The 24,226-nt window shown below is 34.3% G+C and overlaps 2 protein-coding genes and 1 long non-coding RNA gene across 9 annotated transcripts; 2 read left to right on the top strand and 1 right to left on the bottom strand.

The window, feature by feature from the left end:
- Positions 1-3,779: 3,779 nt before the first annotated feature.
- On the bottom strand, positions 3,780-12,309 carry LOC108809644 (phosphate transporter PHO1 homolog 3-like). Of its 4 annotated transcripts, none has more exons than XM_056988482.1 (13): positions 11,387-12,309; positions 10,866-10,888; positions 10,615-10,829; positions 10,483-10,531; positions 10,331-10,402; positions 6,133-6,262; positions 5,929-6,049; positions 5,566-5,824; positions 4,860-4,964; positions 4,565-4,756; positions 4,200-4,481; positions 3,984-4,120; positions 3,780-3,879 (listed from the first exon to the last, which is right to left on the bottom strand). In XM_056988482.1, the coding sequence occupies exons 1-13, from the start codon at positions 12,009-12,011 to the stop codon at positions 3,780-3,782; spliced, it is 2,310 nt and encodes a 769-aa protein (XP_056844462.1). In that variant the 5' UTR covers positions 12,012-12,309. The 4 variants fall into 4 exon arrangements, with proteins under 4 accessions (XP_056844462.1, XP_056844461.1, XP_056844460.1 ...); XM_056988481.1 differs by adding an exon at positions 10,925-10,984 and having other exon boundaries at positions 10,615-10,888; positions 11,387-12,308; XM_056988480.1 differs by having other exon boundaries at positions 10,615-10,993; positions 11,423-12,307.
- Positions 6,758-10,422, top strand: LOC130496422 (uncharacterized). 4 transcript variants are annotated; one of them, XR_008935562.1, is made up of 6 exons: positions 6,758-7,068; positions 7,272-7,584; positions 7,730-7,928; positions 8,028-8,272; positions 8,342-8,446; positions 8,544-10,422. It is a non-coding gene; the product is annotated as an uncharacterized LOC130496422 (long non-coding RNA). The 4 variants fall into 4 exon arrangements; XR_008935563.1 differs by having other exon boundaries at positions 6,758-7,584; positions 8,544-8,661; positions 8,861-10,422; XR_008935560.1 differs by having other exon boundaries at positions 6,758-7,584.
- A 4,201-nt stretch (positions 12,310-16,510) lies between the features above and the next one.
- Positions 16,511-18,715, top strand: LOC130495813 (uncharacterized). The gene is made up of 4 exons (XM_056987337.1): positions 16,511-17,561; positions 17,672-18,217; positions 18,344-18,357; positions 18,488-18,715. The coding sequence occupies exons 1-4, from the start codon at positions 16,511-16,513 to the stop codon at positions 18,713-18,715; spliced, it is 1,839 nt and encodes a 612-aa protein (XP_056843317.1).
- The last annotated feature ends 5,511 nt before the right edge of the window (positions 18,716-24,226 follow it).

Below are 24,226 nucleotides of genomic sequence, written 5' to 3'. Positions count from 1 at the left end.
CCCTAATATTCCATTTACATCTCTACCGCTAAACTTTTTCCATCAACGTTTTATACTCATATTAGTGTTTCTCCTGTACGCACGGATCAAAATAATTACATATTCTATAAATATGAATAACCCATGAATTGTTGCATTTAAACGGACACGTACCTACTTGACAAAAAAAAAACGGACACGTACCTAATTTCTGAGTGGGAGATGCAGCCCACAATAGTTTCTCTCTCAAGTTTTCATACGGATGTATCCGCAACCGTGATAAACAGAACAATGTGACCTAAAATCCGCAACAGAAAGATCGAACTCGGAATGTATTTACGTTCAAGGTCCGTCCACTACTATTAGACCACAAAGTCGGTTCAAAATTTTTCATGTTTTAAAATAAATATATGATTGCAAATATTTTATATTTAGAAATTGAAATATATACCAACACATAAAAAAATATTTAAAATACTACAGTATATGTAATTCATTCAGTTTTCTTTGTTTTTGTCTGGTAAACAAATTTTCCACTTGTTCTATAAAAAAATATCTGCATTTTTAATTAAAAATAAAGTTAAGATGGTTATAAAAAAGGTATTGAAAATTTATACCTAATGTTTTTGATAGTTTGAGACATAATATAAAGAGAGAAATCCTGATAGAAACTTTAATCATGAAAAATAAATATCATATTTAAATGGTACAATCACATTTGAGGTTCTTTCACCATTTTTCTCAAACCAAACTCCAATAGTCTCTGTATATTTTTTAATGGTTACCTTTTCTTCTTCTTCCATTTATATTTTGTTTTTTTTTACAATTAAAATAGCAAACAGAAACTTGAGATTTCAAAAGAAAAGTATATTTGCAACAAATGCAAATACTAATTTTTAAAGTATTTCATAAATGAGACAGTATTCTGAAAATATGATTTGTCGTCACTATAAAATAATATATTACACATGCAATCTTCGAATGCCCGCCAGCTCTACATAGAGCTGGGAATTTGACTCATTATCCGTGGGCTCCGCCCCGTTTGATCCGCCACGGGGCGGATGCGGGTCGAGTGATTTGAAAAAAATTGTTCGCGGGTGCGGGTCGAGTGATTTTAACGCGGGGCGGGTGCGGGTCGACAGAATTCAAACTGCGGGTACCCGCCAACCCGCAAAATTAAATTTTTTTTTTTAAATATGCTTTTTTTAACAAAAATATGTTTTTTTTATAAAATAATAATAAAAATTACGAATATTTTTAAAAAATTAATTAAATTATATTATTTATATTTTTTTTAAAAAAAAATATTAATAAAAAATTATTTTTATTTTTTTTTATTTCCGCGGGTTACCCGCTAATTTATACAGAGCGGGGCGGGTCTTATTAATAAAAAATATGATTCTTTTTTTGAATAAAAAAAATGATTCGACCCGCAGCGGGGCGGGGCGGGTCGGGGCGGGTCAATCCGCAAACCCAACACTAGCTCTACAAACTTGGGCATTAGCAACTACTCCAACAAGTCCAGGCATATTCCCGGTCCCGAATATCTATGCAAATATGGATTTTCTTTTCTGGAGAAAAAATAACATTGTTGAGCCTAAACAAGATAAGAATCCTTATCCTTAGATTATTTGGTATATATGGAAGGTTAGAAATGATAAACTCTTTCAAGGAATTGACAGGGATCTATTGGAGTTAGTTCGATATGCTGAGAGTGAATGTCAAGCCTGGTATAACGCAAATGAGATGGTTCCATCAAATGTACAATAACATAATATGGTAGAATCTCAAGTCTTAAGCTTGAGAAATATATGCATGATAGACGGGTGTTGGACATCCACATCACGTTTCAGTGGGTATGGATGGGTTTGGATAGACAGCTTCGGAAAGGTACAACTAATGGGGATACAGAACTACTTTCCGAGAGAATCGGCGTTGCACTCAGAACTGGAAGCATTGCGATGAGCGATGGAGAACATGCTTGAGCACTCGACTTGTCAAAACTTTGGAACGGATTGTAAAGATTTAATAAACATGATTAAGGAACCTCTTTCCTGACCAAGCTTTTCGACATAACTTAAGAGGATTGAGACATTGAAGATATACTTTCCAGATTTCAAGATTTTCCATATTCCAAAAACGCAGAATCGGATTTCTGACTTTTTAGATAGGACTACGAGGTCTTTTCATAGAAAGCTTTATTTTATTGGTTCTCTTTTTTGGTCTGGTTACCCAGACCATCTCTACCTTGAGTAATAGAATAGTTGTTTGATGTAAAAAAAAAAATAATTTTAAAGTTTTTACATCTTATCCATCTGTAGCAAATAAATAACAGATTTTTCCTAAAAATATGTCACAAAAAAATACAAAGATCAATTTATAAATAAAAGAACTAGTGAAACACTATATTACCTTTGTACCTGGTAAATTGGTGGAGTTTGAGAATATAGGCAAATGTTTGAGATATGATTAATTCTGGATAAACGCACAAATGCTTTAATTCGTTAAGATTAATCCGATCTGTTATTTATTTTTATTGATCCAGAAAATCAGGATATCCGTAACTTTACGAAAGGAAATACTAAAATTTAATATACGTCAAAGACAAAGTAAATCACAAATACTCTTTTGAGAAAAACAGATATCTGATCTGATCCGTTATATACATTAGCATATACATGTATATATTAAATAATTTTACATCCCTATATAAGTTTTAGTATTTTTTTATCCACTAAGTTAATTATTTTGTTATTAAAAATTTTAAAGTATTTAGTTTTTAAATAATTTGTAATGAAATATTATTATAAATTAAAATTTTTTCTTTTCTTTTAACATTTTTCAAAAATATAAGTATTTAATTATTTTTAATGGAAGAACAGATCGAATCGGATATCCGGTAGATATACTGATTTTTTCGATATCCGCAACATCGAATATCGCAAAAAAAAAAATCGAATCGAAAAATCGATTATTCCTATAGAATGGATCCTTCAAATTTTGGATATCTGATCCGTCCTCACCTCTCTGTGTAACCATATAATTTGAAGATTTCTAACGTGGATATAGACTATTAGCATACGATTTGACCGTTAAAGATTCGAGTTTCAACGACCATACGAACACGTATATGTTCATGGGAAATAGTTCTTGAATAAATATAGAATAGAGTATTATTGAGTAGTAACCTAGTTAATTTTTCTATTTAATGGTAACAGAAAGATATTGAAAGACTAAGGGACACAATAATTAGTACTTAATCGTTAAAAAAAGGTCATGTTGATCCACTTTGGACCATCTCTTTAATCGACCATTCAAACACGTATATGTTCATGGGAAAAAGTAAGGAAGTAAAACTGAAAAATCAGGAATTTAGTTGACTAATTCCATTGCAGACTCACCCATAGTATTGCGTGGTCTATGTGAACTACCACGACGAATGATCTCAAGACTAGCACCAGAGATAGAAACTTATGTTTATATGCATTTGATGACTATATTTTTTAAATGGTTTTCTCCTCTTTCAAATTAGTTGATCTTTAAGGTTCTTGCACTCATTAATTTTTTTTTTTCATTTTTATTCATTTTGCCTCTTTGTGTATAAAATTACATTAACTAAAACAGTCAAAACAATAAAATTATATTATAGAATACAAATAGTTAAAAACATTAAAAGTTTTGAATAAAACTTGGGTTTTGAAAACATCACTTAAATTAAAACAAAATAAAATCCTACAACATCCACTCAAAGAAAACAGTTTGATGGACTTTGGTGGCTAAAGAGTATACTCAGTGAAACTCTAATCATCTTTATCTTCATCTTCATCGTAGTTGAATGGTAACGGAACAGACTTGAAGGCTCTGTATTTCCCAACATTGTTCAAATGCTCATTCTCTAATCTGTTTTCCACGAACCAGACCGAAAAAAACAAAACCACAGAGAGTCACTAAGACAGAACACAGCCTGTGGAATCAGTGATATGAGTTTTCAAGTATTATTTTACCTGAAAAAATTCCATATGCCACGACGAATGATCTCAAGACTAGCAACAACGGTAATCATTGTCTCCCTATGCATGAAGGAGATTTTGAAATCCAGAACCGTTTGGATCCACGCAAATCTCAGCAGGACATTCAAAATCTGATACATGTTCATAAACATCAGTTGCTGTGAAACATGTTTTGATGGAATGAATATTTTGTATGGTTTTGAGACTTACCATGGCGATAAAGTATACTTTATTTTGAGGTATGAGAAGTTTATCCCTAAGCCAGCGGTTTTTGGATGTCCGGTTTAGAAGTCCCCAATCATGAACAAAGTCCCACCAAGTAGAGAATATTGCAGCTATAACTGAGAAGATAGCGGCTAAGACCCTCCAAGCGACTTGATGTTTCTGGATACCGTAAGCAGTTCTCAAGCAAACCGCCACTATAGTTAAGAAGTACTTGAGTCCATTCCACCCTTGCTCCGGATTTTTCTCCTCAAACAGCCGTCGCATGCACTGCATTGAGTACAAGTTTAGTTATTGAATGAATGCTTAGAGATATTGAACTTTTTTTCTTTTGGAGAGAAGAAAGTATGTACCTGAAGGAGGCGAGAGAGATAAGGGATAACAGCAACAATGAAGATGAAAGCCTTGTAGCTACTAGTATTACAAGTGTTCTTTCTGTGTCTGAAGTCTCCCCAACCATAGTAACAGATATAGAACTCGATGCTTCTAAGAGCTTGAACTTGGCTAGTTAATTGATCTCCCAAGAAGAAATCAGGCAACGTTACCTGCAGGAGAAAACACGAGAAGTGTAGGGTTGGTTGAAGCCCTACTAAGTACGAATTTACAACATCCTCTTTGGTCAACGAGCTTATTTGATCTCTGGTTTACCTTGTAAAGAGGAGCGGCGAGGAAATGAAACAGACTGGTGAGGAAGAAAAGGCGAGTTGAGCCGTAAAAGAACTTGAATGGCAGGACTAGAACCACAAACATAGCCTGTAAAAGTGGAAGACAAATGTAACACAGTTTAATGACTGATTTTTTGTACTTATATGACATATATGTCTTTTGGTTTTTTAACTATAAAAATGAAGTTCACACTAAAGTTAAGAATTCTACCCGATACCATTATGATTCGGTTTCGAGTAATGTATTAGAATTATAGTGTATTAACCATTTCCCCTTGCCATTTAATAAAGTATTTACTTCAATAAAATTATGGACATATGTATTATGTTAAGTGGTTAATTAAAGAACTTAACTACCAAAAATATATAATACATATAGGCATATGAAAGTGGTGGTTACAAAATGAGAAAAGGTGTGATTGTTAATGTGGTGTCTTCTATAGAATAAAAACAATAATCATAATAATTTCTAACCCACATAAATATTGAGTAAAAATTTGTAATATTCTCCATCAAAAATCATTTAAGGAATTAAAGGTATAAGGGGAGGAAAATCAATTGGTGAGTGGATCTAATACCAAACCAATTTGATCATTTGATCAAGGTTAGTGTTTCTTTTTTTCTCAAATATATATTATGGTTAGATAAAACCAAATCTAGATGAAATTGTAAAAGTGTTTTACACTTACAATAAATAGGAAAAGAGGAAGAAGTTCGGTTAATGCTTGATAGTCTTTGGTTTCGGGATCTGCCTCCATGTCAAGATTGGCAAGAACACAAAGCAAAGCGAACACTCCAATACTGAAACCCACAAGGAGGACTTGTCTGTATCCAAGTTCAGTTCCTTGCTTGAACCCAAATATGAAGGAATAGTTTACTTTGTATCGCTTCCAGTAGTATATATTAGCCGCATACATTATTACGTGCAGCACTATAAACCCGAACAAGCTGCAAGAAACATCAGAGAAGACAACAATAACAACTAAGCAACATTGTAACAACACAAATTCCCGATATAAATACTTAAGAAGACAAGAATACTAAGTTGTTACCTATAAAGAGGGAACATAGTATTCATGTATTGCTCTTGGTCTTCCTCCTGCAAGAGGTTTCGGGTGCGGATAATCGCTGCAAGAGCCACGATAAGAGAGAAAATGCATCCACCCAAGAAACCTGAAAAACAATATCCTCATAAGCAAGTTTCAAAAAGTTATCCTACGAATTCTTTTTTTTTTGATGCAAGTTAATGACTTTACCAGTGGTGAATGTAAGCCGGTGTCTCTCCCTTTTCGCTTTAGGCCTTAAAATATTCATTCCTTTAGTTCGATTAGCATTTACGAAATGTTTTATGAATGTAGCTTCAACACGCTCCATGAGTCGCACAACCTGTCATAACAGAGGATCCAGAGAATGTTAGGAATTATCGATCGTTTGATTGCTTAACTAAACGACACAAGATTTTTAACCCAGTTCCCTTGCGGTACCTCTGGGGTGGGAACCGTCTCCCACAACATCCACTATCAATCAAAGGGGTTTACACAAACGCTCTAAGCGCTCTTCTCGTATAAACATGACATTAACAAAGAATAAGAAGATCAAAGAAACTCTATCCTTTAGAGACATGACTCGAACAATATCTCTTAGTTTCTTCTACTCTTGATCTCTCTCTCTTAACTTCTCTTTGTCCTTGTGTTTAGGTTTTCTCGGATGATTCCTTAGGTCACATCTTCTTCCTCTTATATATACGTCCCAGTATATATGCATGTTTCCTTTTTACGTAACGAGAACAAATACGTCACCGACTTGGGTGGATTTTTCTTTTGACTGATATGGATCAGAGAATCAGGCTTAATTCTCAAGCCCATATTTATGTGAAGATAAGTCCATCCTCTCACAATCTCCACCTTGGGCTTTATTCTTCACATTTGGCCCAGCCTATCACTTGTCTCTCTCTCCTCAAGCACACGACAGTTTCTTTGTCGATGTGCACTGCTTTACTGAACAGACCAAACTATCGGATCAGCTTTCAGACGTCTCCGGTGACTCACCATTGCCGTCCCTTTCCTCGAAATATTGTGTCAGAACTTGATCAAGGACTTGATCAAGGACGTTTCTCTGTGGCAATTACCACTACGACTTGATCAAAGAGCTTCTTCCTCGAAATATTGTGTCAGAACTTGACTGCAATTCCGGTGAGCTTCTTGGTGTTTCCCTTAGAGCCTCATCTCGCCGATCCTCAACACTTCTCAGAAGCTCGAGACGGCACCTTTGATTGAGACTCTTTTATCCCCTTTGATCTCTCGATCAAAACCATCTCCAAATCGCCAAATTCTCTGTAATTTCAGACGAGTTCTTGCGATCAACCATGTGACTTGCGTTTCCTTATTGTACTCAGGAACTTCAAGAGATTCGCGACTCTCCCCCAAGCTTCCTTTCACGTCAATGAACCGCGTCGACTGCGATTTCAACGGAATCTTTTTTTTTTTTTTTTCCCGATGAGATTTCCGTTGTCAATTCTCTCTGGTGTTCCCTGCTACTCTTACACCACCACGCCAAGCTCACAACCCCTTTGATATTTTCCTTTGATAGTGAAACCCTTTCGGAAGTACCTTTGCTTGCCGACCTTTTCCAGCTTCTCCGGCGAGCCTATTTGTCTGCCTCATCCGCTAGTTCAGACAGAGTCGTATCCCTTCAGCTACTTGATCAAGGTTCATCACTTTCTTTAGCTGTTTACTACGCCCTCACATGTAACTCTTTTAACCTGAGTTCCTTATGTCTCTGTCTTTGTTCTTTTGATTGTTTTTCAGCTTACTCCACCTTGAACTGAGAATTCTTTTCTTCTTCTCTCCTCAGGTTTGTGTTCTCCGATGTGATTCAGTTCACTGGATCTCACCCACCGGCAGGTTCCGTAGCAATTAGAAATCGCCTCCACCTTGGACGTTCCTTCCCTCTAGCAACCACAACTTCGATCCTATGACTGCAACCCTTTCAGTTAGCTCTGCTTTATTTTACCATTCTCCACAGCTCCACCTGAACCTGATTCCATTTAATGGTATTATCCTCAATAAAGCCTGGAACCACTCCATTTTTTCTGTCTCTTCTGATTTCTATAGGCTATGTGAATTCATCACTTTTGATTTCTTCTCTGCAGTTTCTTCGGTGATCAATCGAAGTACTTCTGCTCCCATGATGATTCCTGTTAAAACCATAAACTTGAACCATCCTTCTAGCCTCTGCAATTTTTCAGACTTATCCGAGACAGTGAAATCACAGCTTGGATTTCAACCTCTTTCTTCACACAGTAGCTCCTTATGGAATCTAACCGTTGATTCCTTGTTTATTTCCAGCTACTCATGATGAAAGACCAACCTTCTCTCTTGCTTCCTGCAACTTCAGGTATATCCCATAACTTGATCCTCCTCTCGACTTGAGTTACAGCCTGTTTCTTTTCCCTTCTCTTACCAGCTCCTTTGGTGTACCCTTATAACTCCTTTGCTGGTCCTCGGCCACTCGTCTTCTTTCAGTTTATCCGGCAAACTGATTCACCTCCTCCACTGTTTAAGACGTCCGGTAACTCTCGTTAGACCTTGTATCAGCATCACCTATGCTTCTCTAATTTTTTTTTCTCTCCGAGAACGAACCTTAACGGAACCTGAAACCGTTTCAGATTTCCATGATGAACTCCACCTGGAACCAGAATCAACACTCCAGAATGTCTGATGCTTCACGGTTACGTTAAATCTTCACTGCGAGAGCTCAGCCTCGTCCCTTTTTCCATCCTTTAGGTAATTCCCTTTACCTTAAACCAATCAATCACACAGCCTCCTCCATGACCTTCATGAATCTGTTGTTGATCGAACTCATCCTCCCTTTGCATCTTGATTTCCTTTAATCAAATGCAATTACTTTTCTAAATCATACATGTTTCACCCAATGAAACAATCTCTGATTCAAAAAATTCTTTTTTTTGTTTAAACCCCACAGCTTTGAATCCCTCTTTATACCGCCGTTAACGGAACACGCCATCAAGCTACCACATTTGCTAGATAGACTTTCGACAAAAACTTTGATCCAGCTTTCTTCTTAAACAGAATCTTAGTAACAACATTACACCTTGTTGCCAGATTTCTTCTGTATAAGATCTGCCTTGAACTCCTCTGTGTACCGCTGTTATCACTTAACAGAACCAGCCATCAAGCCATCATCCTTGCTAGATAGACTTTCGACACACCCCTAGTCCAAGCATCTCTTCTACATAACTTAACACACCCTTTGTGTTCTTCTTTACCTCTTGTAACTCTGATCCTTATCCCTGACACTTAACCCTCCTTGAAAACTTTATCAGACCTGATTTTATATGAACTTCTCAGAAGCTCCCTGCCTGCTTTGCCTCAAGCAGACTCCATATTTCACCTCCATACTCTTCTGCTATAACCTTTCTCTTGAATCTCAGATTTTTAACATACTGTCGAAAAACTTTTCTACACATCCCTTTCCTAAGGCGTCCCCTAGACATGGATCTGTAAGTCCAGTTGCTTTATCAACCCATCCTTGAACACCAAATTGAATAAACTTTTAACAACTAGAGCAAGCCAAGATACAACCTGATTTCACAGCAAAAAATCTTGACTTCTCTATTGTTAAAATCTATTCTACTTCCATGTGCTCTCCCAAAATCTTGATTCCATAAATGTAGCAGCCTTGAGTATCCAGAAACTTCAAACATCACAATAACCATGTGATTGCAGCGGAAATAAGTCTTCAAGTCTTCAGCATCCCCGTACTTCATTAAACATCATGTTTCCCTTTGATCTTTCAATTCCAACCCTTCAATGTGTCGACTCCATAATCTCACTAACCCCGCAATCAAAACCTGGATTGCTCTGATACCACTTGTTAGGAATTATCGATCGTTTGATTGCTTAACTAAACGACACAAGATTTTTAACCCAGTTCCCTTGCGGTACCTCTGGGGTGGGAACCGTCTCCCACAACATCCACTATCAATCAAAGGGGTTTACACAAACGCTCTAAGCGCTCTTCTCGTATAAACATGACATTAACAAAGAATAAGAAGATCAAAGAAACTCTATCCTTTAGAGACATGACTCGAACAATATCTCTTAGTTTCTTCTACTCTTGATCTCTCTCTCTTAACTTCTCTTTGTCCTTGTGTTTAGGTTTTCTCGGATGATTCCTTAGGTCACATCTTCTTCCTCTTATATATACGTCCCAGTATATATGCATGTTTCCTTTTTACGTAACGAGAACAAATACGTCACCGACTTGGGTGGATTTTTCTTTTGACTGATATGGATCAGAGAATCAGGCTTAATTCTCAAGCCCATATTTATGTGAAGATAAGTCCATCCTCTCACAGAGAAGATTAATACTGGAACGAGTAAAAACAGAGGATGATTTTCCTATAGGATCAAAATTTCATAAACCTCTTACTTCATCAGAGCCTCCAAGGTGTGAAGTATCTACCATTTTCATGTAAGTCTTCACTGCATCCCTAGAAGTTATCTATATATAACACACATATTCAGTCATATAAATTAATTATTATGTAATATATAACACCAAGTCAAAGTCTCTAATTTTACCTTATCGTACTTCTTCAATATCTTCGAGAACGCCAATACATTCAAAAAGCTGCATATACATAATCTAAAACCCATCAAACGTATGAAAGAAAATCACAAATTCACAATCCTACAAATAAACCCCATACGCACCTGTAGCTCTTGAGAAGCCTCAGCTTCTGATAAAACACGAATAAAGCTTGCCGCAGCTTCTCCTCGACCATCATCAGATTTTCTCTGCTGAATTTTAAATCGGCCTGCTCCGTTATCTGGAGAAATCCTTTGATGGTAGAGCGAGGTGTCTCTTTGGTGTCGTTTAACCACACTCGATCAAGAATATTAATCGGAGCTGGTCTCATTGCTCTCATCTTGGTCGTTTTCACGTCCCTATCTCTGGTCGACACCGTGGCTCCATCATTGTCTTCTTCTTCTTCTTCTTCTTGAACAACATCTTCCATTCGACCAGCTCTGCTTGACCCTCCTTCCTGTATAGCCTCCAGATGAGCTTTACTTCCAACGTTTACTACAAATTTGAAATATCGGTCTGGTAAGAAAAGATAAAATATTTATGAAAAAGTAAAGTGATGCAAGCGTTGGAAAACCAAGTTATATGTATTTATCATCTAATACTATGAACATAAACGAGAGAATCATGTGTGTTTTCGATCCTTGTAAACTATGTATATTTTTAGTTATTTTGGGTAGTTCAGTTCTTTAAAGTTTGTTAAACTGGTTATGATTTTGTCGGAGCTGGAAAGTTTGATCCTTTTTTCAACTTCATTTTTTTATTTTTTCACTTTCTTAAATAAATAAATACTAAGTTCATAGATTAATAAAAATAATAAGTTCACAGATTAACAAATAAAAAGTTCATAGATTTTGGTGGCCGAAATTAAAGTAGATAGGTATGTGTATGATTGCTTACTAGATTTAGCTCCTGCGGGAGAAGAAGCCGAGATAGCAGCCGCGGAAGAAGCGATATCGGTAGCCAATCGAGTGATCTCCACCGTCCGTTCTTCCCACCCCCACCCTTCTGGATTCTCCACTTTGACACGAAACGCAATCAAAGCGTCCATCTGTTTGTTAAGCACCATTGCTTCTTTCAACACTTCCTCCACTTTCTCTTTGTAAAATTTACTCACTTTGTTGAACTCGTCGTCTAGTCTCCTGAAAAACACCAGTTCGTACTCTCCTCCTTCCTCTGTCGTCATCAGAAACGTCGTAACACAGCCTTGATCCACGGTGGTGTTCACTAGAATGGGCCCCGACGTCGCTGTCAGTGGTACCCCTTCCTCAACGTCGTGATGAGAACTACCGCGTCTTTGTCTTCCCGGAGTTGAGACTAAGCCGCTAAACGTCCGGTACAACGTCATTGTACGGCTTAATCCTCCGTCGTGGTGGTTCTTGGCGCCACCACGAGGAGCTGCATGGTTGGTTCCGAGCTTGAAGGCGATGATATCTTTAAGACATTTTTTGAGAGAGCCGTAATTCATGTAAGCCTTTTGCCACTCTGGTACCATTTGAGACGAGAACTCCTTACCGAACTTCATTTCGGTTCTTGTCTGGAATCTATCTAGCTAGTTATGTTTTCTGTTTCTTTGTTGGATTGTATTTTATGTTTCCCTAATGAAACCAGAGGACTCGTATATATAAGGGTAAGTTGGTTGATAACCAGTTCAGTGGGTCGAGATAAAAATATAGCAAATGTAATATCTATCATACGGGTGGATGTGCATGTCTTTCAACGACGTTTGGGATGACGTCAGCAGGAACGTGCATGGGAACTTCTGTAATTTGGAACTATGTTTAAAATCTGTAAAAGTCTATATAGCTATTAATTTTAGAATGATGTGATGGGTTTTTTTGTCGGCTGATGCGATGGTTTAGTTACAAGCCTTCAACGTACAATTACATCTATCTATCTTATTAAATTAGAAGTACTTTAGGCTTTTGTTTGGTAACAGGGATATGAATCTTTAAAAAAAAAAATTTTGTTTGGTAACATAGATATTCGTATCGTTGAATTAATATTTACATTTAAAAAAAGTTAAACATGTCCTACGTGATTTACTCACATTAACTCCACTTATATAGTCAACCTAATAACTCACATATCTTCCAAAAGCCTAATTACGTGATTCACTTGCATTCAAACCTTCCTTATCCAATAAATTGTAACAATATTTAAAATAATTATGAAGTTTAAAAAGGGAATGGTTTCATCGATCATAACTATTATACTTAGATACACCCATTATCTTTTTGTTTTTCAAAAATTTATATATATCGTAAAAATAAAGACCCGTCCAGTCAGGCGGGTTAAGATCTAGTCTATCTTATTAAATTAGAAGTACTTTAGGCTTTTGTTTGGTAACAGGGATATGAATCTTTAAAAAAAAAAATTTTGTTTGGTAACATAGATATTCGTATCGTTGAATTAATATTTACATTTAAAAAAAGTTAAACATGTCCTACGTGATTTACTCACATTAACTCCACTTATATAGTCAACCTAATAACTCACATATCTTCCAAAAGCCTAATTACGTGATTCACTTGCATTCAAACCTTCCTTATCCAATAAATTGTAACAATATTTAAAATAATTATGAAGTTTAAAAAGGGAATGGTTTCATCGATCATAACTATTATACTTAGATACACCCATTATCTTTTTGTTTTTCAAAAATTTATATATATCGTAAAAATAAAGACCCGTCCAGTCAGGCGGGTTAAGATCTAGTTTCATTTACAACTTTATCATTTCCTCCAATTTTATATGTAACCACAAGTAAGGTTAATTCGTAATATATGTGTATTACATTTTCATCCATCTAATTAAGACATTTTGTAACAAACATTCCTTTCTATTCAAATAGTTATATACCATTTGATATAATATACAATTTAAATAAATATATATTTTCTTATATTTCTTTTTTTTTACTACATTCGAATTACGAATGCAATGAACTAAAAGCAGTAGAAGATACTAATCACGGAAAAGAAAAAAAACTATTTTTTCTCTAGAAACTAAAAAATCCTATGAATTATGACAATTTAAATCGGTCGTTTCACCGCCGTTGGCTTTGATGGTGAGAGAGGCACTTCGCCTCCAACCTTTTTGCTTCCGTTTCTTCTTCATCTACGGATCGAGAGTTCCTTAATTTGTCTGTTAAGTCTTCTTGACTTGTAGATTTGGTTTCGTGATGGTGTAGTAGATGAGTATCAGTGGCTCTCCGGTGGCTTAAGTACAGCTCTAGTGGCCTTCCTCGCTTCCTCTCTCTCCATCGTATTTGGTTCTCACGTCTGGTTGTAGTGGTGTGATGGCCCTGAAGTCACGCATGTGTGGCGGTGGCATGTGGGTTGTGGCGGTGGCATGTGGGTTGTGGTGGAAGTTTGTTTGATTGGCGATCTGTTTGGGGATTATGGATCTGTTTTTCATCGGAGTTTTTCCAGCGTTTTTATCTTTTTCTGTTGGTCCTCTTTTCTCCAGCTTTCATTTTTATTTACATGGATTAAGTTTGAGCTTTCTTCATTATGCGTGGTGGATCCCTTCAGATCCTTGTTTTTAGATCTGATGTTGGTGGTCTGTTGATGGTTTCTGTTACGTGTTGGCCCCTGCTCGTTGTTTAGGCTTGAGAAAATTGTCAGTATTTTCTTATCTCTGGTTTGTGTTCTCTTTCGGAGGTTTCTTGCAGCGGTGCCCTTGTCCGATAATGGTGGTATCGCGTCTATGTGTGGGATTAGAGTTTTATTCCCTTTGAGTCTTTTTGTTCGTGGGTTTCTCATTTAAGTCGGGTCTAGTTTGGGTCGTCTTGAGCTTTGTATTTGGTTAATGGGTCTGATACACTAAAAATGAATCCTTGCTACTGTCAAGTTAACAGTTGCAATTGTAGTATTTGAGATTCAAATCCAGAGGGCGAGTCTACACTCTAGTTCTATGAGTTCCGAGATCAAGCTAAGAAGAAGATTTGACTTTGGTTTTAAAATGACGTAGAGAACAAGTAAAAAGCTCAAGTAATAAATTCAGGTTAAAAGGAGTTAATTTAGGATGAATGCGAGTGATCTCAATCACGACCGAGCAGCTAATTCAGGTTCGATGCAGTTCTATCTAGAACTCGGAGAACATGCTAGATCAACACACTGTCGTGTAGTTATTCCTTTCACTGTTCAGACCCAGCTCCTAAGATGTCGCTTGGTCTGAGATCTGATGGTGAACCTTTATGATTAACTCCGGTTTGTTCACAATGCACCTTAACATCTACTTTTGTGTGGCTAAGGATGCAATGCTCATTCATACAAGATCTAGCAACCTATTACACTTTTGATGCACAGATTTACCTAGGATCAAACGCTAGATGATCAGTTTAGCGCAGACAAAAAACAATGAATGAATGAAGATCTACTAAATGATAACATATCTATGCTCAGTCGCGAATGCACTCTATCACCCTAGATCAACAGTCGACTACTCAATCATGATGCAGTGAAGAACAACAGATGAAATTGAAATACTCATGATCAGATTAAGAAGAATAAAACTAGAGTTCAGGTTGTTCTTCGTATGGAAGAGGTGAGCCGTCGCCCTTACAAAAAGCTTGAATCCAAAAGTATGAAACTTGTCTTGCAAAAACTAGCGTAAGAAAATAAAATAGGATAGATGGCGTTTTTATATGGAGGCGCCAATAGGTAGAAAAGGAGATTAGGGCAACAGGGCTTTAATTTCCGAAATAAGAGTTTCCATATTCGTCGGGAACAATCTCGAGATCACTCCGTCTGCTTGTTCCGCTTGAGAACAGTTTCAGGACTGTTTTTCTTGAGTGTTCTCCGCAGGATTTGCTCCAAAAAGACATCTTCTCTTCATGCACCTTCACTACAAAAAAAAGATGTATTGTGACGACCTCTTGAGACGAACTGTCTCGGTCACAATTTAGTGACGTTTTTAATACGTAGTTGTGACTGTGTTTTTTCGTCTTAATTCTGTAGTTGTTTTGTCACTATATTATGACGATGTAAGTCGTTGCTATATTTAGTCACAAATAAAGACGTAATTGTCACTATAGAAATAAACGTAATGGTCGTGACAGTATTGTGACTATATGTATCATCACAAAATGGATACGAAACCGTGACGGAAATATAAGTCTCTATTTGATACATTTTTGTTACTCACCTTTAGTCATTAACTAACACCCGTGAAAGATATATTTATTGTTGCAAACTTTTACATAAATAATATAACAATTTTGTAGCTAATTAAAACCAAATATATCATGTTTACTTTTTTCACGGTTTGTGACTCAACCTTTTGAGTCTATAAAAATAGTTGCATAACAATAATAATATTAAAAATAGAGAGAAATTCTTTTACAAACATATGTCAATGTTACATTTTTTATCTAGTGCATAACTATTTATAAGGACTATAGTCCTTATCTAATATGGAATATACTTTAATATTTCCTTTTTTATATTATTAATTAGAATCCTAATCTCTTGATACGTAATTACGTACAAGACTTTTGAAAACAGAAAAGAAAAAAGAGTCCAATTACAATAGCGATAGAAAAAAAAATTGTGTTGGTTCTACAGATAATCATTGAGAAGAGAAAACAGAGGTTCTCAAGTCATCTACTGTCGAGGAGAAGGAAAAAGAAGCTCTCTGCTGTAGAAAAGAATGTCACTGGATAATGATATTAAAATTGCAAGAAAGTGGATGTATGAAAGAATCGATGGCTCCAATAATCAAGTTTCAGAAACGTTTTGTCAAGGTTTGGAGAGTTTTATGAATTTTGCAAAGATTCAACCCCTATTTCTCGAGAATGGCAAGCTATTTTGTCCATGTTATAAGTGTGACAATGGAAGATTATTGGAAGAAAAAACTGTGTGGAGTCATCTATATAATAGGGGGTTTACAGGAAACTACTGGGTTTGGATTTCTCATGGAGAGAATTATGATATTCTAAACAATCCTGAGAATATAATTACTAGTGAAGATGCTTCTGGTTTTGACTCCCAAACCGAGACAGTAAATCCTTATGTGTCAATGGTATCAGATGCATATAGTAATAAGGAAACTTCATTCGATGAAAATATGGAAGAAGAGCCTAATGCTGAGGCTAAAAAGTTTTACAATATTTTGGATGCTGCTAAACATCCAATTTATGATGGATGTAAAGAAGGTCTCTCACAACTTTCTTTAGCAGCTCGACTCATGAGTTTGAAGACAGATTATAATTTGCCTCAAAATTGTATGGATTCGATTTCTCAGATGATGCAAGAGTATTTGCCACAAGGTAACAATTCAATGAATTCTTACTATGATATAAAGAAGCTTATGCGGTCTTTAGGTTTACCTTATCAGAAGATTGATGTTTGCCAAGATAATTGTATGCTATTTTGGAAGGATTCTGCGAACCTAGAAAACTGTCTATTCTGCAAAAAAGACAGATATCGACCTACTCAAAAGTTGGGACAGAAAAAGGTTGCATACAACAAAATGTTTTATATGCCGGTAGGAGATAGATTAAAGAGATTATATCAGTCTAATAATACTGCAAGAGATATGAGATGGCACGCAGAACATTCAATGAATGGTGGAGAAATGTGTCATCCTTCAGATGGAGAAGCATGGAAACATTTTCGTGAAGTATATCCTGAATTTGCATCCGAGTCAAGAAATATTTACCTTGGGTTATGCACAGATGGTTTTAATCTATTTGGTATGTCCGGGCATAACTATTCTCTATGGCCTGTAATTCTGACTCCGTATAATATGCCACCTGAGATGTGCATGAAACAAGAATTTATGTTTCTAACCATTCTAGTCCCTGGACCTAATCATCCTAAGAGAAGTCTCGATATATTCCTTCAGCCACTGATAGAAGAGTTAAAGAATCTGTGGGATAACGGGATTGAGGCCTATGATATTTCTACTAAGGAAAATTTTATATTACGAGCTGTGCTTATGTGGACAATAAGTGACTTTTCTGCTTATGCTATGCTTTCTGGATGGAGAACTCATGGTCGATTGGCATGTCCTTATTGTATGGACCAGACTGATGCATTTCAGTTGAAGAATGGTAGAAAACAAGTTGGTTTGATTGTCATCGTCGTTTTCTACCAGCAGATCATACCTATCGGCGAAATAAAAAAAAAATTAAAAGAGGAAGGGTTGTGAGTGATGATCCACCTCTGTTGCTTACAGGCGAGGAAATATGGAACAAAGTAAATGGTTTGCCCAAAACAGTTGACTGCGGAGGAAACCATGGGCGCTTAAAGGGTTATGGTGACACTCATAACTGGCACAAGCAAAGCATTTTTTGGGAGTTGCCTTACTGGAAGACTCATAAACTTCGGCACAATCTTGATGTGATGCATATAGAAAATATTTTTTTTGATAATATCATCAATACTCTACTGAATGTTCAAGGAAAAACAAAGGATGGCATCAAATCACGACTTGATTTGAAAGAGTATTGTAACAGGAAAGATCTACACTTAACAACTGATGGCAAGGTTCCTTTCCCAATTTTCAGACTACAAGCTGATGCAAAAGCAGCTTTCTTAAAATGGCTTGAAAAAGATGTTAAGTTTTCTGATGGATATGCATCAAGTCTATCAAAATGTGTTGATTTATCTGGTGGTAAATTAACAGGGACGAAAAGTCACGATTGTCATGTTCTAATGCAACGGCTCATTCCAATTGCGTTTGCTGAACTTATGGATAAATCTGTGCATGAAGCACTATCAGGTAAACACATAACTTTTGATTACATTTATAATTTTGTCTATGTTCCTTTCCCTATTTTTCAGTTATTTTTTGAGGCTGATGTTTTGATTTGAGTTCATAGTGCTCTGTTTTGATTTTAGTTTGTAGTGCTTTGCTCTAAAGTCTGAGTCTTATACATGGTATTTTTTTTTTCAACCAAAAAAGAAATACATATATTTTTTTTTTTGAAAAATACATATATATTTTAGTTTCTTATTTCTAAACATTATGTTTTATTGATTTTATATGTAGATTGTTGGAACATCGAAACAAGGCCGTGTATTTGGTCTTGGGTCCCTCCAAAGAGGTGTTGTAATGCCTTTAGAGTCTGCGACGGGTTCTCCCCTTGGTAATGCAGAAGTGGGAACAACTCATCGAGTGGAAGAGCTTGAAGCTGAATTGCAAAAGACTCGTGATGAGTATGAAGTCCTCAAGAAACGAATTGAAGCTGTGGAGGCTTTCTGCTTCAACACCAACTAGTTTGGCTTATGGTGCTATTTATGGTTTTGGTTTTCGTTGTTATTTTATTGGTTTTCAGTTGCTTTATCTACTGCACTTCTAGGATTTTTTTCCATTTAAATTGCTGTTCAAGTTTAAACTATATTTATGAATTTTTGATTTTATGGAATTTTTATTTTCAATAATTTGTCTTTTCATATTTTGTTTTTGTAAAATAAATATCAAAAACACGTTGTAATATAGCTAACATTTACAGAATTATAAAAGTAAAAAATATATGGATATGAATATAATTCTGTAAAATTGTGACTAATTTAATAAAAATCTCTGCAATTTTTACATCTAAATTAGTAGCTAAGTAAGACGGATTTGTGATGTTTTTTCAGTGAAGAATTGTGACGAATACATGACAAAATATAAGTATCTAATTAAGACTGATTTGTGACAAAATGCATGACAATTTGAGTTAAGAAATCAGTAGCTTGTACTACGGAATTGTTACGAATTTTCAGTGACAATACGTAACATATCTGAGACTACAAATTAGTAGCAAAATAAGACTGTTTCGTGACTACCTATTAGTCCTTAATTGTGACGATTGGAGACTAATGTTTCGTCACACCGAGTTACGAAATGGAGACGGTGTGATGGTCACAAACAGTGACGGGTTTGTGACTTGATTATTAGTCAGTAACTGTGACTGTTTTGTCACTTATATATATCGTCACGACTTGTGTCGAAATTGGTACGGTTTCAATAAGTCACAACATTGTTACGGTGTTGATACCAAAAAATATTTGTGACAATTGTATTGCAACCATATACAAACAGTTACAAATACGTCACAATGTCAATATTGTGACGAAATATATTTTATTGTGACGAAAAAATTCGTTACAATACACTCATTTTCTTGTAGTGCTTCTCTTCACTCTTCTACCAACTCCAGACCTGTAAAAAATTAAAAGGACTAGACTGACACGGATTAGTGACTTGAAACAAATGAAAATATATATACAATGATGTGAAAACACCATATATCAGGGTCATAGATTCGAGATCAACTCTGAATTTATCTAAGGATGTCTAAAAATACAAAAAACATGTTTTAGAAAATATAGAAAATATAGTTTTGTGATTTTGATAGAAAAGTGTGTATAGTTTTGGCATGGAAATGTAATTTGACGATTTTGAAGATAAATATATAATTTTACGGTTTTCGCCAAAAATGTGGATTTGTAGTTTTTTGAGAAAATATATCAATGATTATTTGTTTGTTCAATTTAGATTTAAATATTCAGTTTGTATAATGGTAAATTTGTCATTTGTCATTTATCATTTTAGACACATTTATCTAACCTAGATACACCAATTAGATTTATCTGGATAAACCTCATTTTAGGCTAAATTTTTAAAACTTATTTTAGATAGATCATTGAATTGATGTCTATTTAACACAAAACAAACATCAATTCTTATCTCCATCTATATATAGTCCATTTTGATTGACAAACCAACAAACCCTTGGTGTAAATGCGTGTGTGTGTGTATATATATATTACAAAAATAAGTTATAAGACTATAGTGGTAGTTTTAGTGAACGTGACGTAGATCTACTACAAATATTGGACTGATCAGAAGCAGCACAATCAGTCATTTAGAAACAAAGAATTACCGTACACAGGATATGCAAAACAAATGCATTTAAACAAAATCCCAGTATGTATGTGTCTAACCATATTATTTGAAGTTGGATGGTCCAACGAGGATATATAGACTATTAGCATAAGATTTGAACCTTACAGATTCAAGAACTTTTCCCGATGAACACGTACGTGTTCGTATGGATGAAACTTTTTTATCCATGCATGTACATGTACAAAAAAATATTTCATCCATTCGAACACGTACATGTTCATGGGAAAAGTTCTTAAATAATTAGAAAGAGTAATAGACTATTTCTTCAACAAGCATGATTTGTTTTGTTTAATCATAAAGAAAAACACTCAAGACTCAAAAGAGTAACGGACACAATAATTAGCTGATCAAAAAGTATTGTTTTCTTTTTTGAAACTCTTTTACTATTAAAAAAGTATTGTTGAGCAGGGCATCTGTGTTAATTTCTGTAATAGATGATAACCTCTGTCCTTCGCAGGGTGAAAAAACTTTGAAAATTATAATTTTGAATATATAGATATTAGAAAGGTAAAAATCTTAGGAGTTTGCAGGATTCCAAATATTTCTTATTCGATATATGAATTTGCATCATCGTTTAAATATCACTTATTAGTATAGAGTGTGCAAACTGCGTAGGATTCCAAATCTTTCCTAATCGATCCATGAATTTGATATCCCTGAAAAAAAAAACTATAGCATCAACTGAAACAGAGAAAAGTAGTTGAGAAAAAAAAACAACAACTAACTTTTGCATCTACGAGAACCATTTTAATGGTTTCTCCATAAGCAGCCGAGTATTACTTCCAAAATTTAATGATTTCATCTTAATCTTCCACATATATTTCTTATATTCAAGTGAGAGATAAAATTCATGGAATTTATTTTCTTTTGCTAGTTTTAATCTTTGTATGTTGTGAAACCGTATAATATATTTCACGTGATTTATATATAGTACACCACAGTTATGGTTAATTCCACCTAATTTCGAAACAAAATGAATATCTATACTATTAAAGCAGGATCCTATTGGATTTTTTATTAAAAATACCCCTTTCTTTAATAACATTGCATATTTCATTAAGGGCAATCAAGTAATATTAATAACACATCTATATTGGGTCATTTTTTTTAAATCCAGCCCATTGCCCACATCATCTCTTTTGGGCCATTTGAGCCGATTAACAAATCAGATTCAATTTTTATTTTTTTTGGATCGGGTTCGAGTCAGATCTTTCCGGGTCCGGGTGGGTTCGGTTCTCATGCATAAGAACCTGAAAAATAACCAAATAACCAAAATATCTAAAACGGGTTCGGTTATTTATACTCAGAGTAACCAAAGTATCCGATTCGGTTCAAATTTTTGTATCCAAATTACTCAAAAGTAACCAAAAGTAACCAAAAATATCCATTATATACAGTTTTTTTGGGTAAACTTTTATCCAAACTATCATATTTTATCCAAAAATACTCAAAAGTACTAAAAATGACTACTATAGTTAACTTATGATATTAATTTAAAATATTAAAATAATTAAAAATATAATTATAACATATATTTTTAGATATATATTCACATTTCGGGTATCTTCGGGTACTCATTTGGTTCTCGGTTCGGATCGGGTTCGGATCGGTTCTTCGGATATAGCAATTTAGAATTCATTCGGATATTTACCCCGGGTCTGATCGGGTTCGGGATCCTGATTTTTGGGTCGGTTTTGGGTTGGTTCTTTGGGTCCGAATATTGTGATCAGGCCTATACTCATTTAAAATGAAACACGATAAAGAAAGATAAAAAGCTTAAGTCTTTTATAAAAAAACAAATATATGAAAATATGACATTTATTAAATATTTGTCAATTTAAAAAAAAATAAAGGAAAATAAACCCGCGCTTTAAAAGCGCGGGTCAAAATCTAGTTCTCTCTTAAATCTAGTACTAATAATCCCTAACTTTTAAGTCTAAAATATATATTTTTGGAAAGTTTCACAATTAAGGAAGAACACAAATAGGAAATAATATTGACTATGAGATTTAACAATATTAAAAATCGATAAATTTTTATTGAATTGTAATTGGTATATCAAATTTTATGTTGATTGCTTAGTCAAAACTTTTTGGTCCTTAAGTTAAGGGATTCAAGAGATATTGTAAAATACATCTTTTAGTTCATGTTTTACATATATTAAAAACTTAATAAGACATTTTTTGTGCAACTAATAAAGCATACATATGTAGTGATTTTTGCTACGTAGCTTCTTTTTTAAAAGATATATAATGAAGTGGATATATGTAACACATATATGGATACTTAATGTTATATATAAGTTACGAATCATATAAAAGTCATATACAACTTAATGAAATATAATATAATATATAATGTTTCTACATATGATTTTTCTCTTTAACTTCTGTCACGAACAAAACTAAAAACCTTGAGACTATTATATTTATGTGAATATGTAAATCAATCACATAATAATGATAAGAATTAGTGGTATGTGTAATAAATAACTTTGCAACCAGTCGTCTAAGAAACATATCGTCCATTTTATAATACCACATAAATCGTAGACATTGATATGGTAATATGACCAATGGCACATTATGTAATAATTCTAGTAGATTAAGGGTTGTTTTAAAATAGATGTGAGAGTGCTTGTAAGGCTGCCACGTAGAAAATGATACTTATATAAATCACACATCAAGTGAAAGTTATTTATTTTGAGTGCTCCTAAAATAATATATAAGTGATTTAATGCTAACAAATTAGCTTTTCTTTATAAATTAGCGAACCACTTTTATATACAAAAATGAATAGTAACATCAGTTATCAATTTATCAACATTTATTAAAGGTTTCTTTTCCCTTCTTTCAAGATTCAACATATTACGAATGCACATAATTTAGTGGCGGACAAGCTGGCACGAGGTATTAAATATTCTCTTTCTGCTATGTTTTATGTTGATTTTATGTCTTCGGTCTGGTTCTCCGAACCAATAGTTAGTTTATTGCTGTAAAAAATAATAATAGGTTTCTGAAGAAAAAAATGAATATATTACATATATATTTTGCCAAAGAAGAAAAGTAATAAAATAAAATGGAAAAATCATGAATATTGTTGACCAATCCCTGAGCTTGTGTTGGTGGATTTTGTCAGACTTTCTTTGATTTATTTAAATCATAATGTGGGGGCCCAAAAACCTGTTCTTAAGATTTTTCTTCTTGGATATGTGAAAGTATAAATTTAATTTTCGTTATTGGGGTCACAATATATAAATTTAAACACAAACTAGCGAGGTTAAAAACTGATTTTAACTCAATAATATGTTAACTTGAAACAAATAAACAAGAAAAAAAAACTTTAAACAATTATACAATAGAGTTTATTTACCAAATTCATAAGAATCATGTGATCTTAATATACTTTTATTGCCTTCATCCCTGAGTATGAGTCAATCATAAATATTTACAATTAGCATCAAACTATATAAACTTACATTTCTTAATAGTAGAATTTGTGATTTTGATAAATTGCTTAGTATACCATTCCTTAGATATCTAAACGTTTGAACTTATGGTTTAGTTATTATTGGGTAAGGTTTATTATTTAGGGGATGGATTTGTGTTTATAAACTTATATAAATAATTTTATATATTTATAGTGATTCAAAAAATAGTTTAATCATTTTTCATCACAAATTTAAAATATTTATAAAAATAATCGTCATTTAAAAATAATTTTAAAATTATAACAAATTTATGGTAACGATGATTCCGTGATTGCTTTTAGTGGATTACTCAATTATCACTTATCAATTAGAAAGTCAATGAGGCTATATGATTTTCCAACTAA

This window comes from Raphanus sativus, chromosome 6, assembly GCF_000801105.2.
Source record: "Raphanus sativus cultivar WK10039 chromosome 6, ASM80110v3, whole genome shotgun sequence".
In the NCBI taxonomy this organism is placed as follows: Eukaryota; Viridiplantae; Streptophyta; class Magnoliopsida; order Brassicales; family Brassicaceae; genus Raphanus; species Raphanus sativus.
This window is presented reverse-complemented; position numbering and strand designations above follow the sequence as displayed.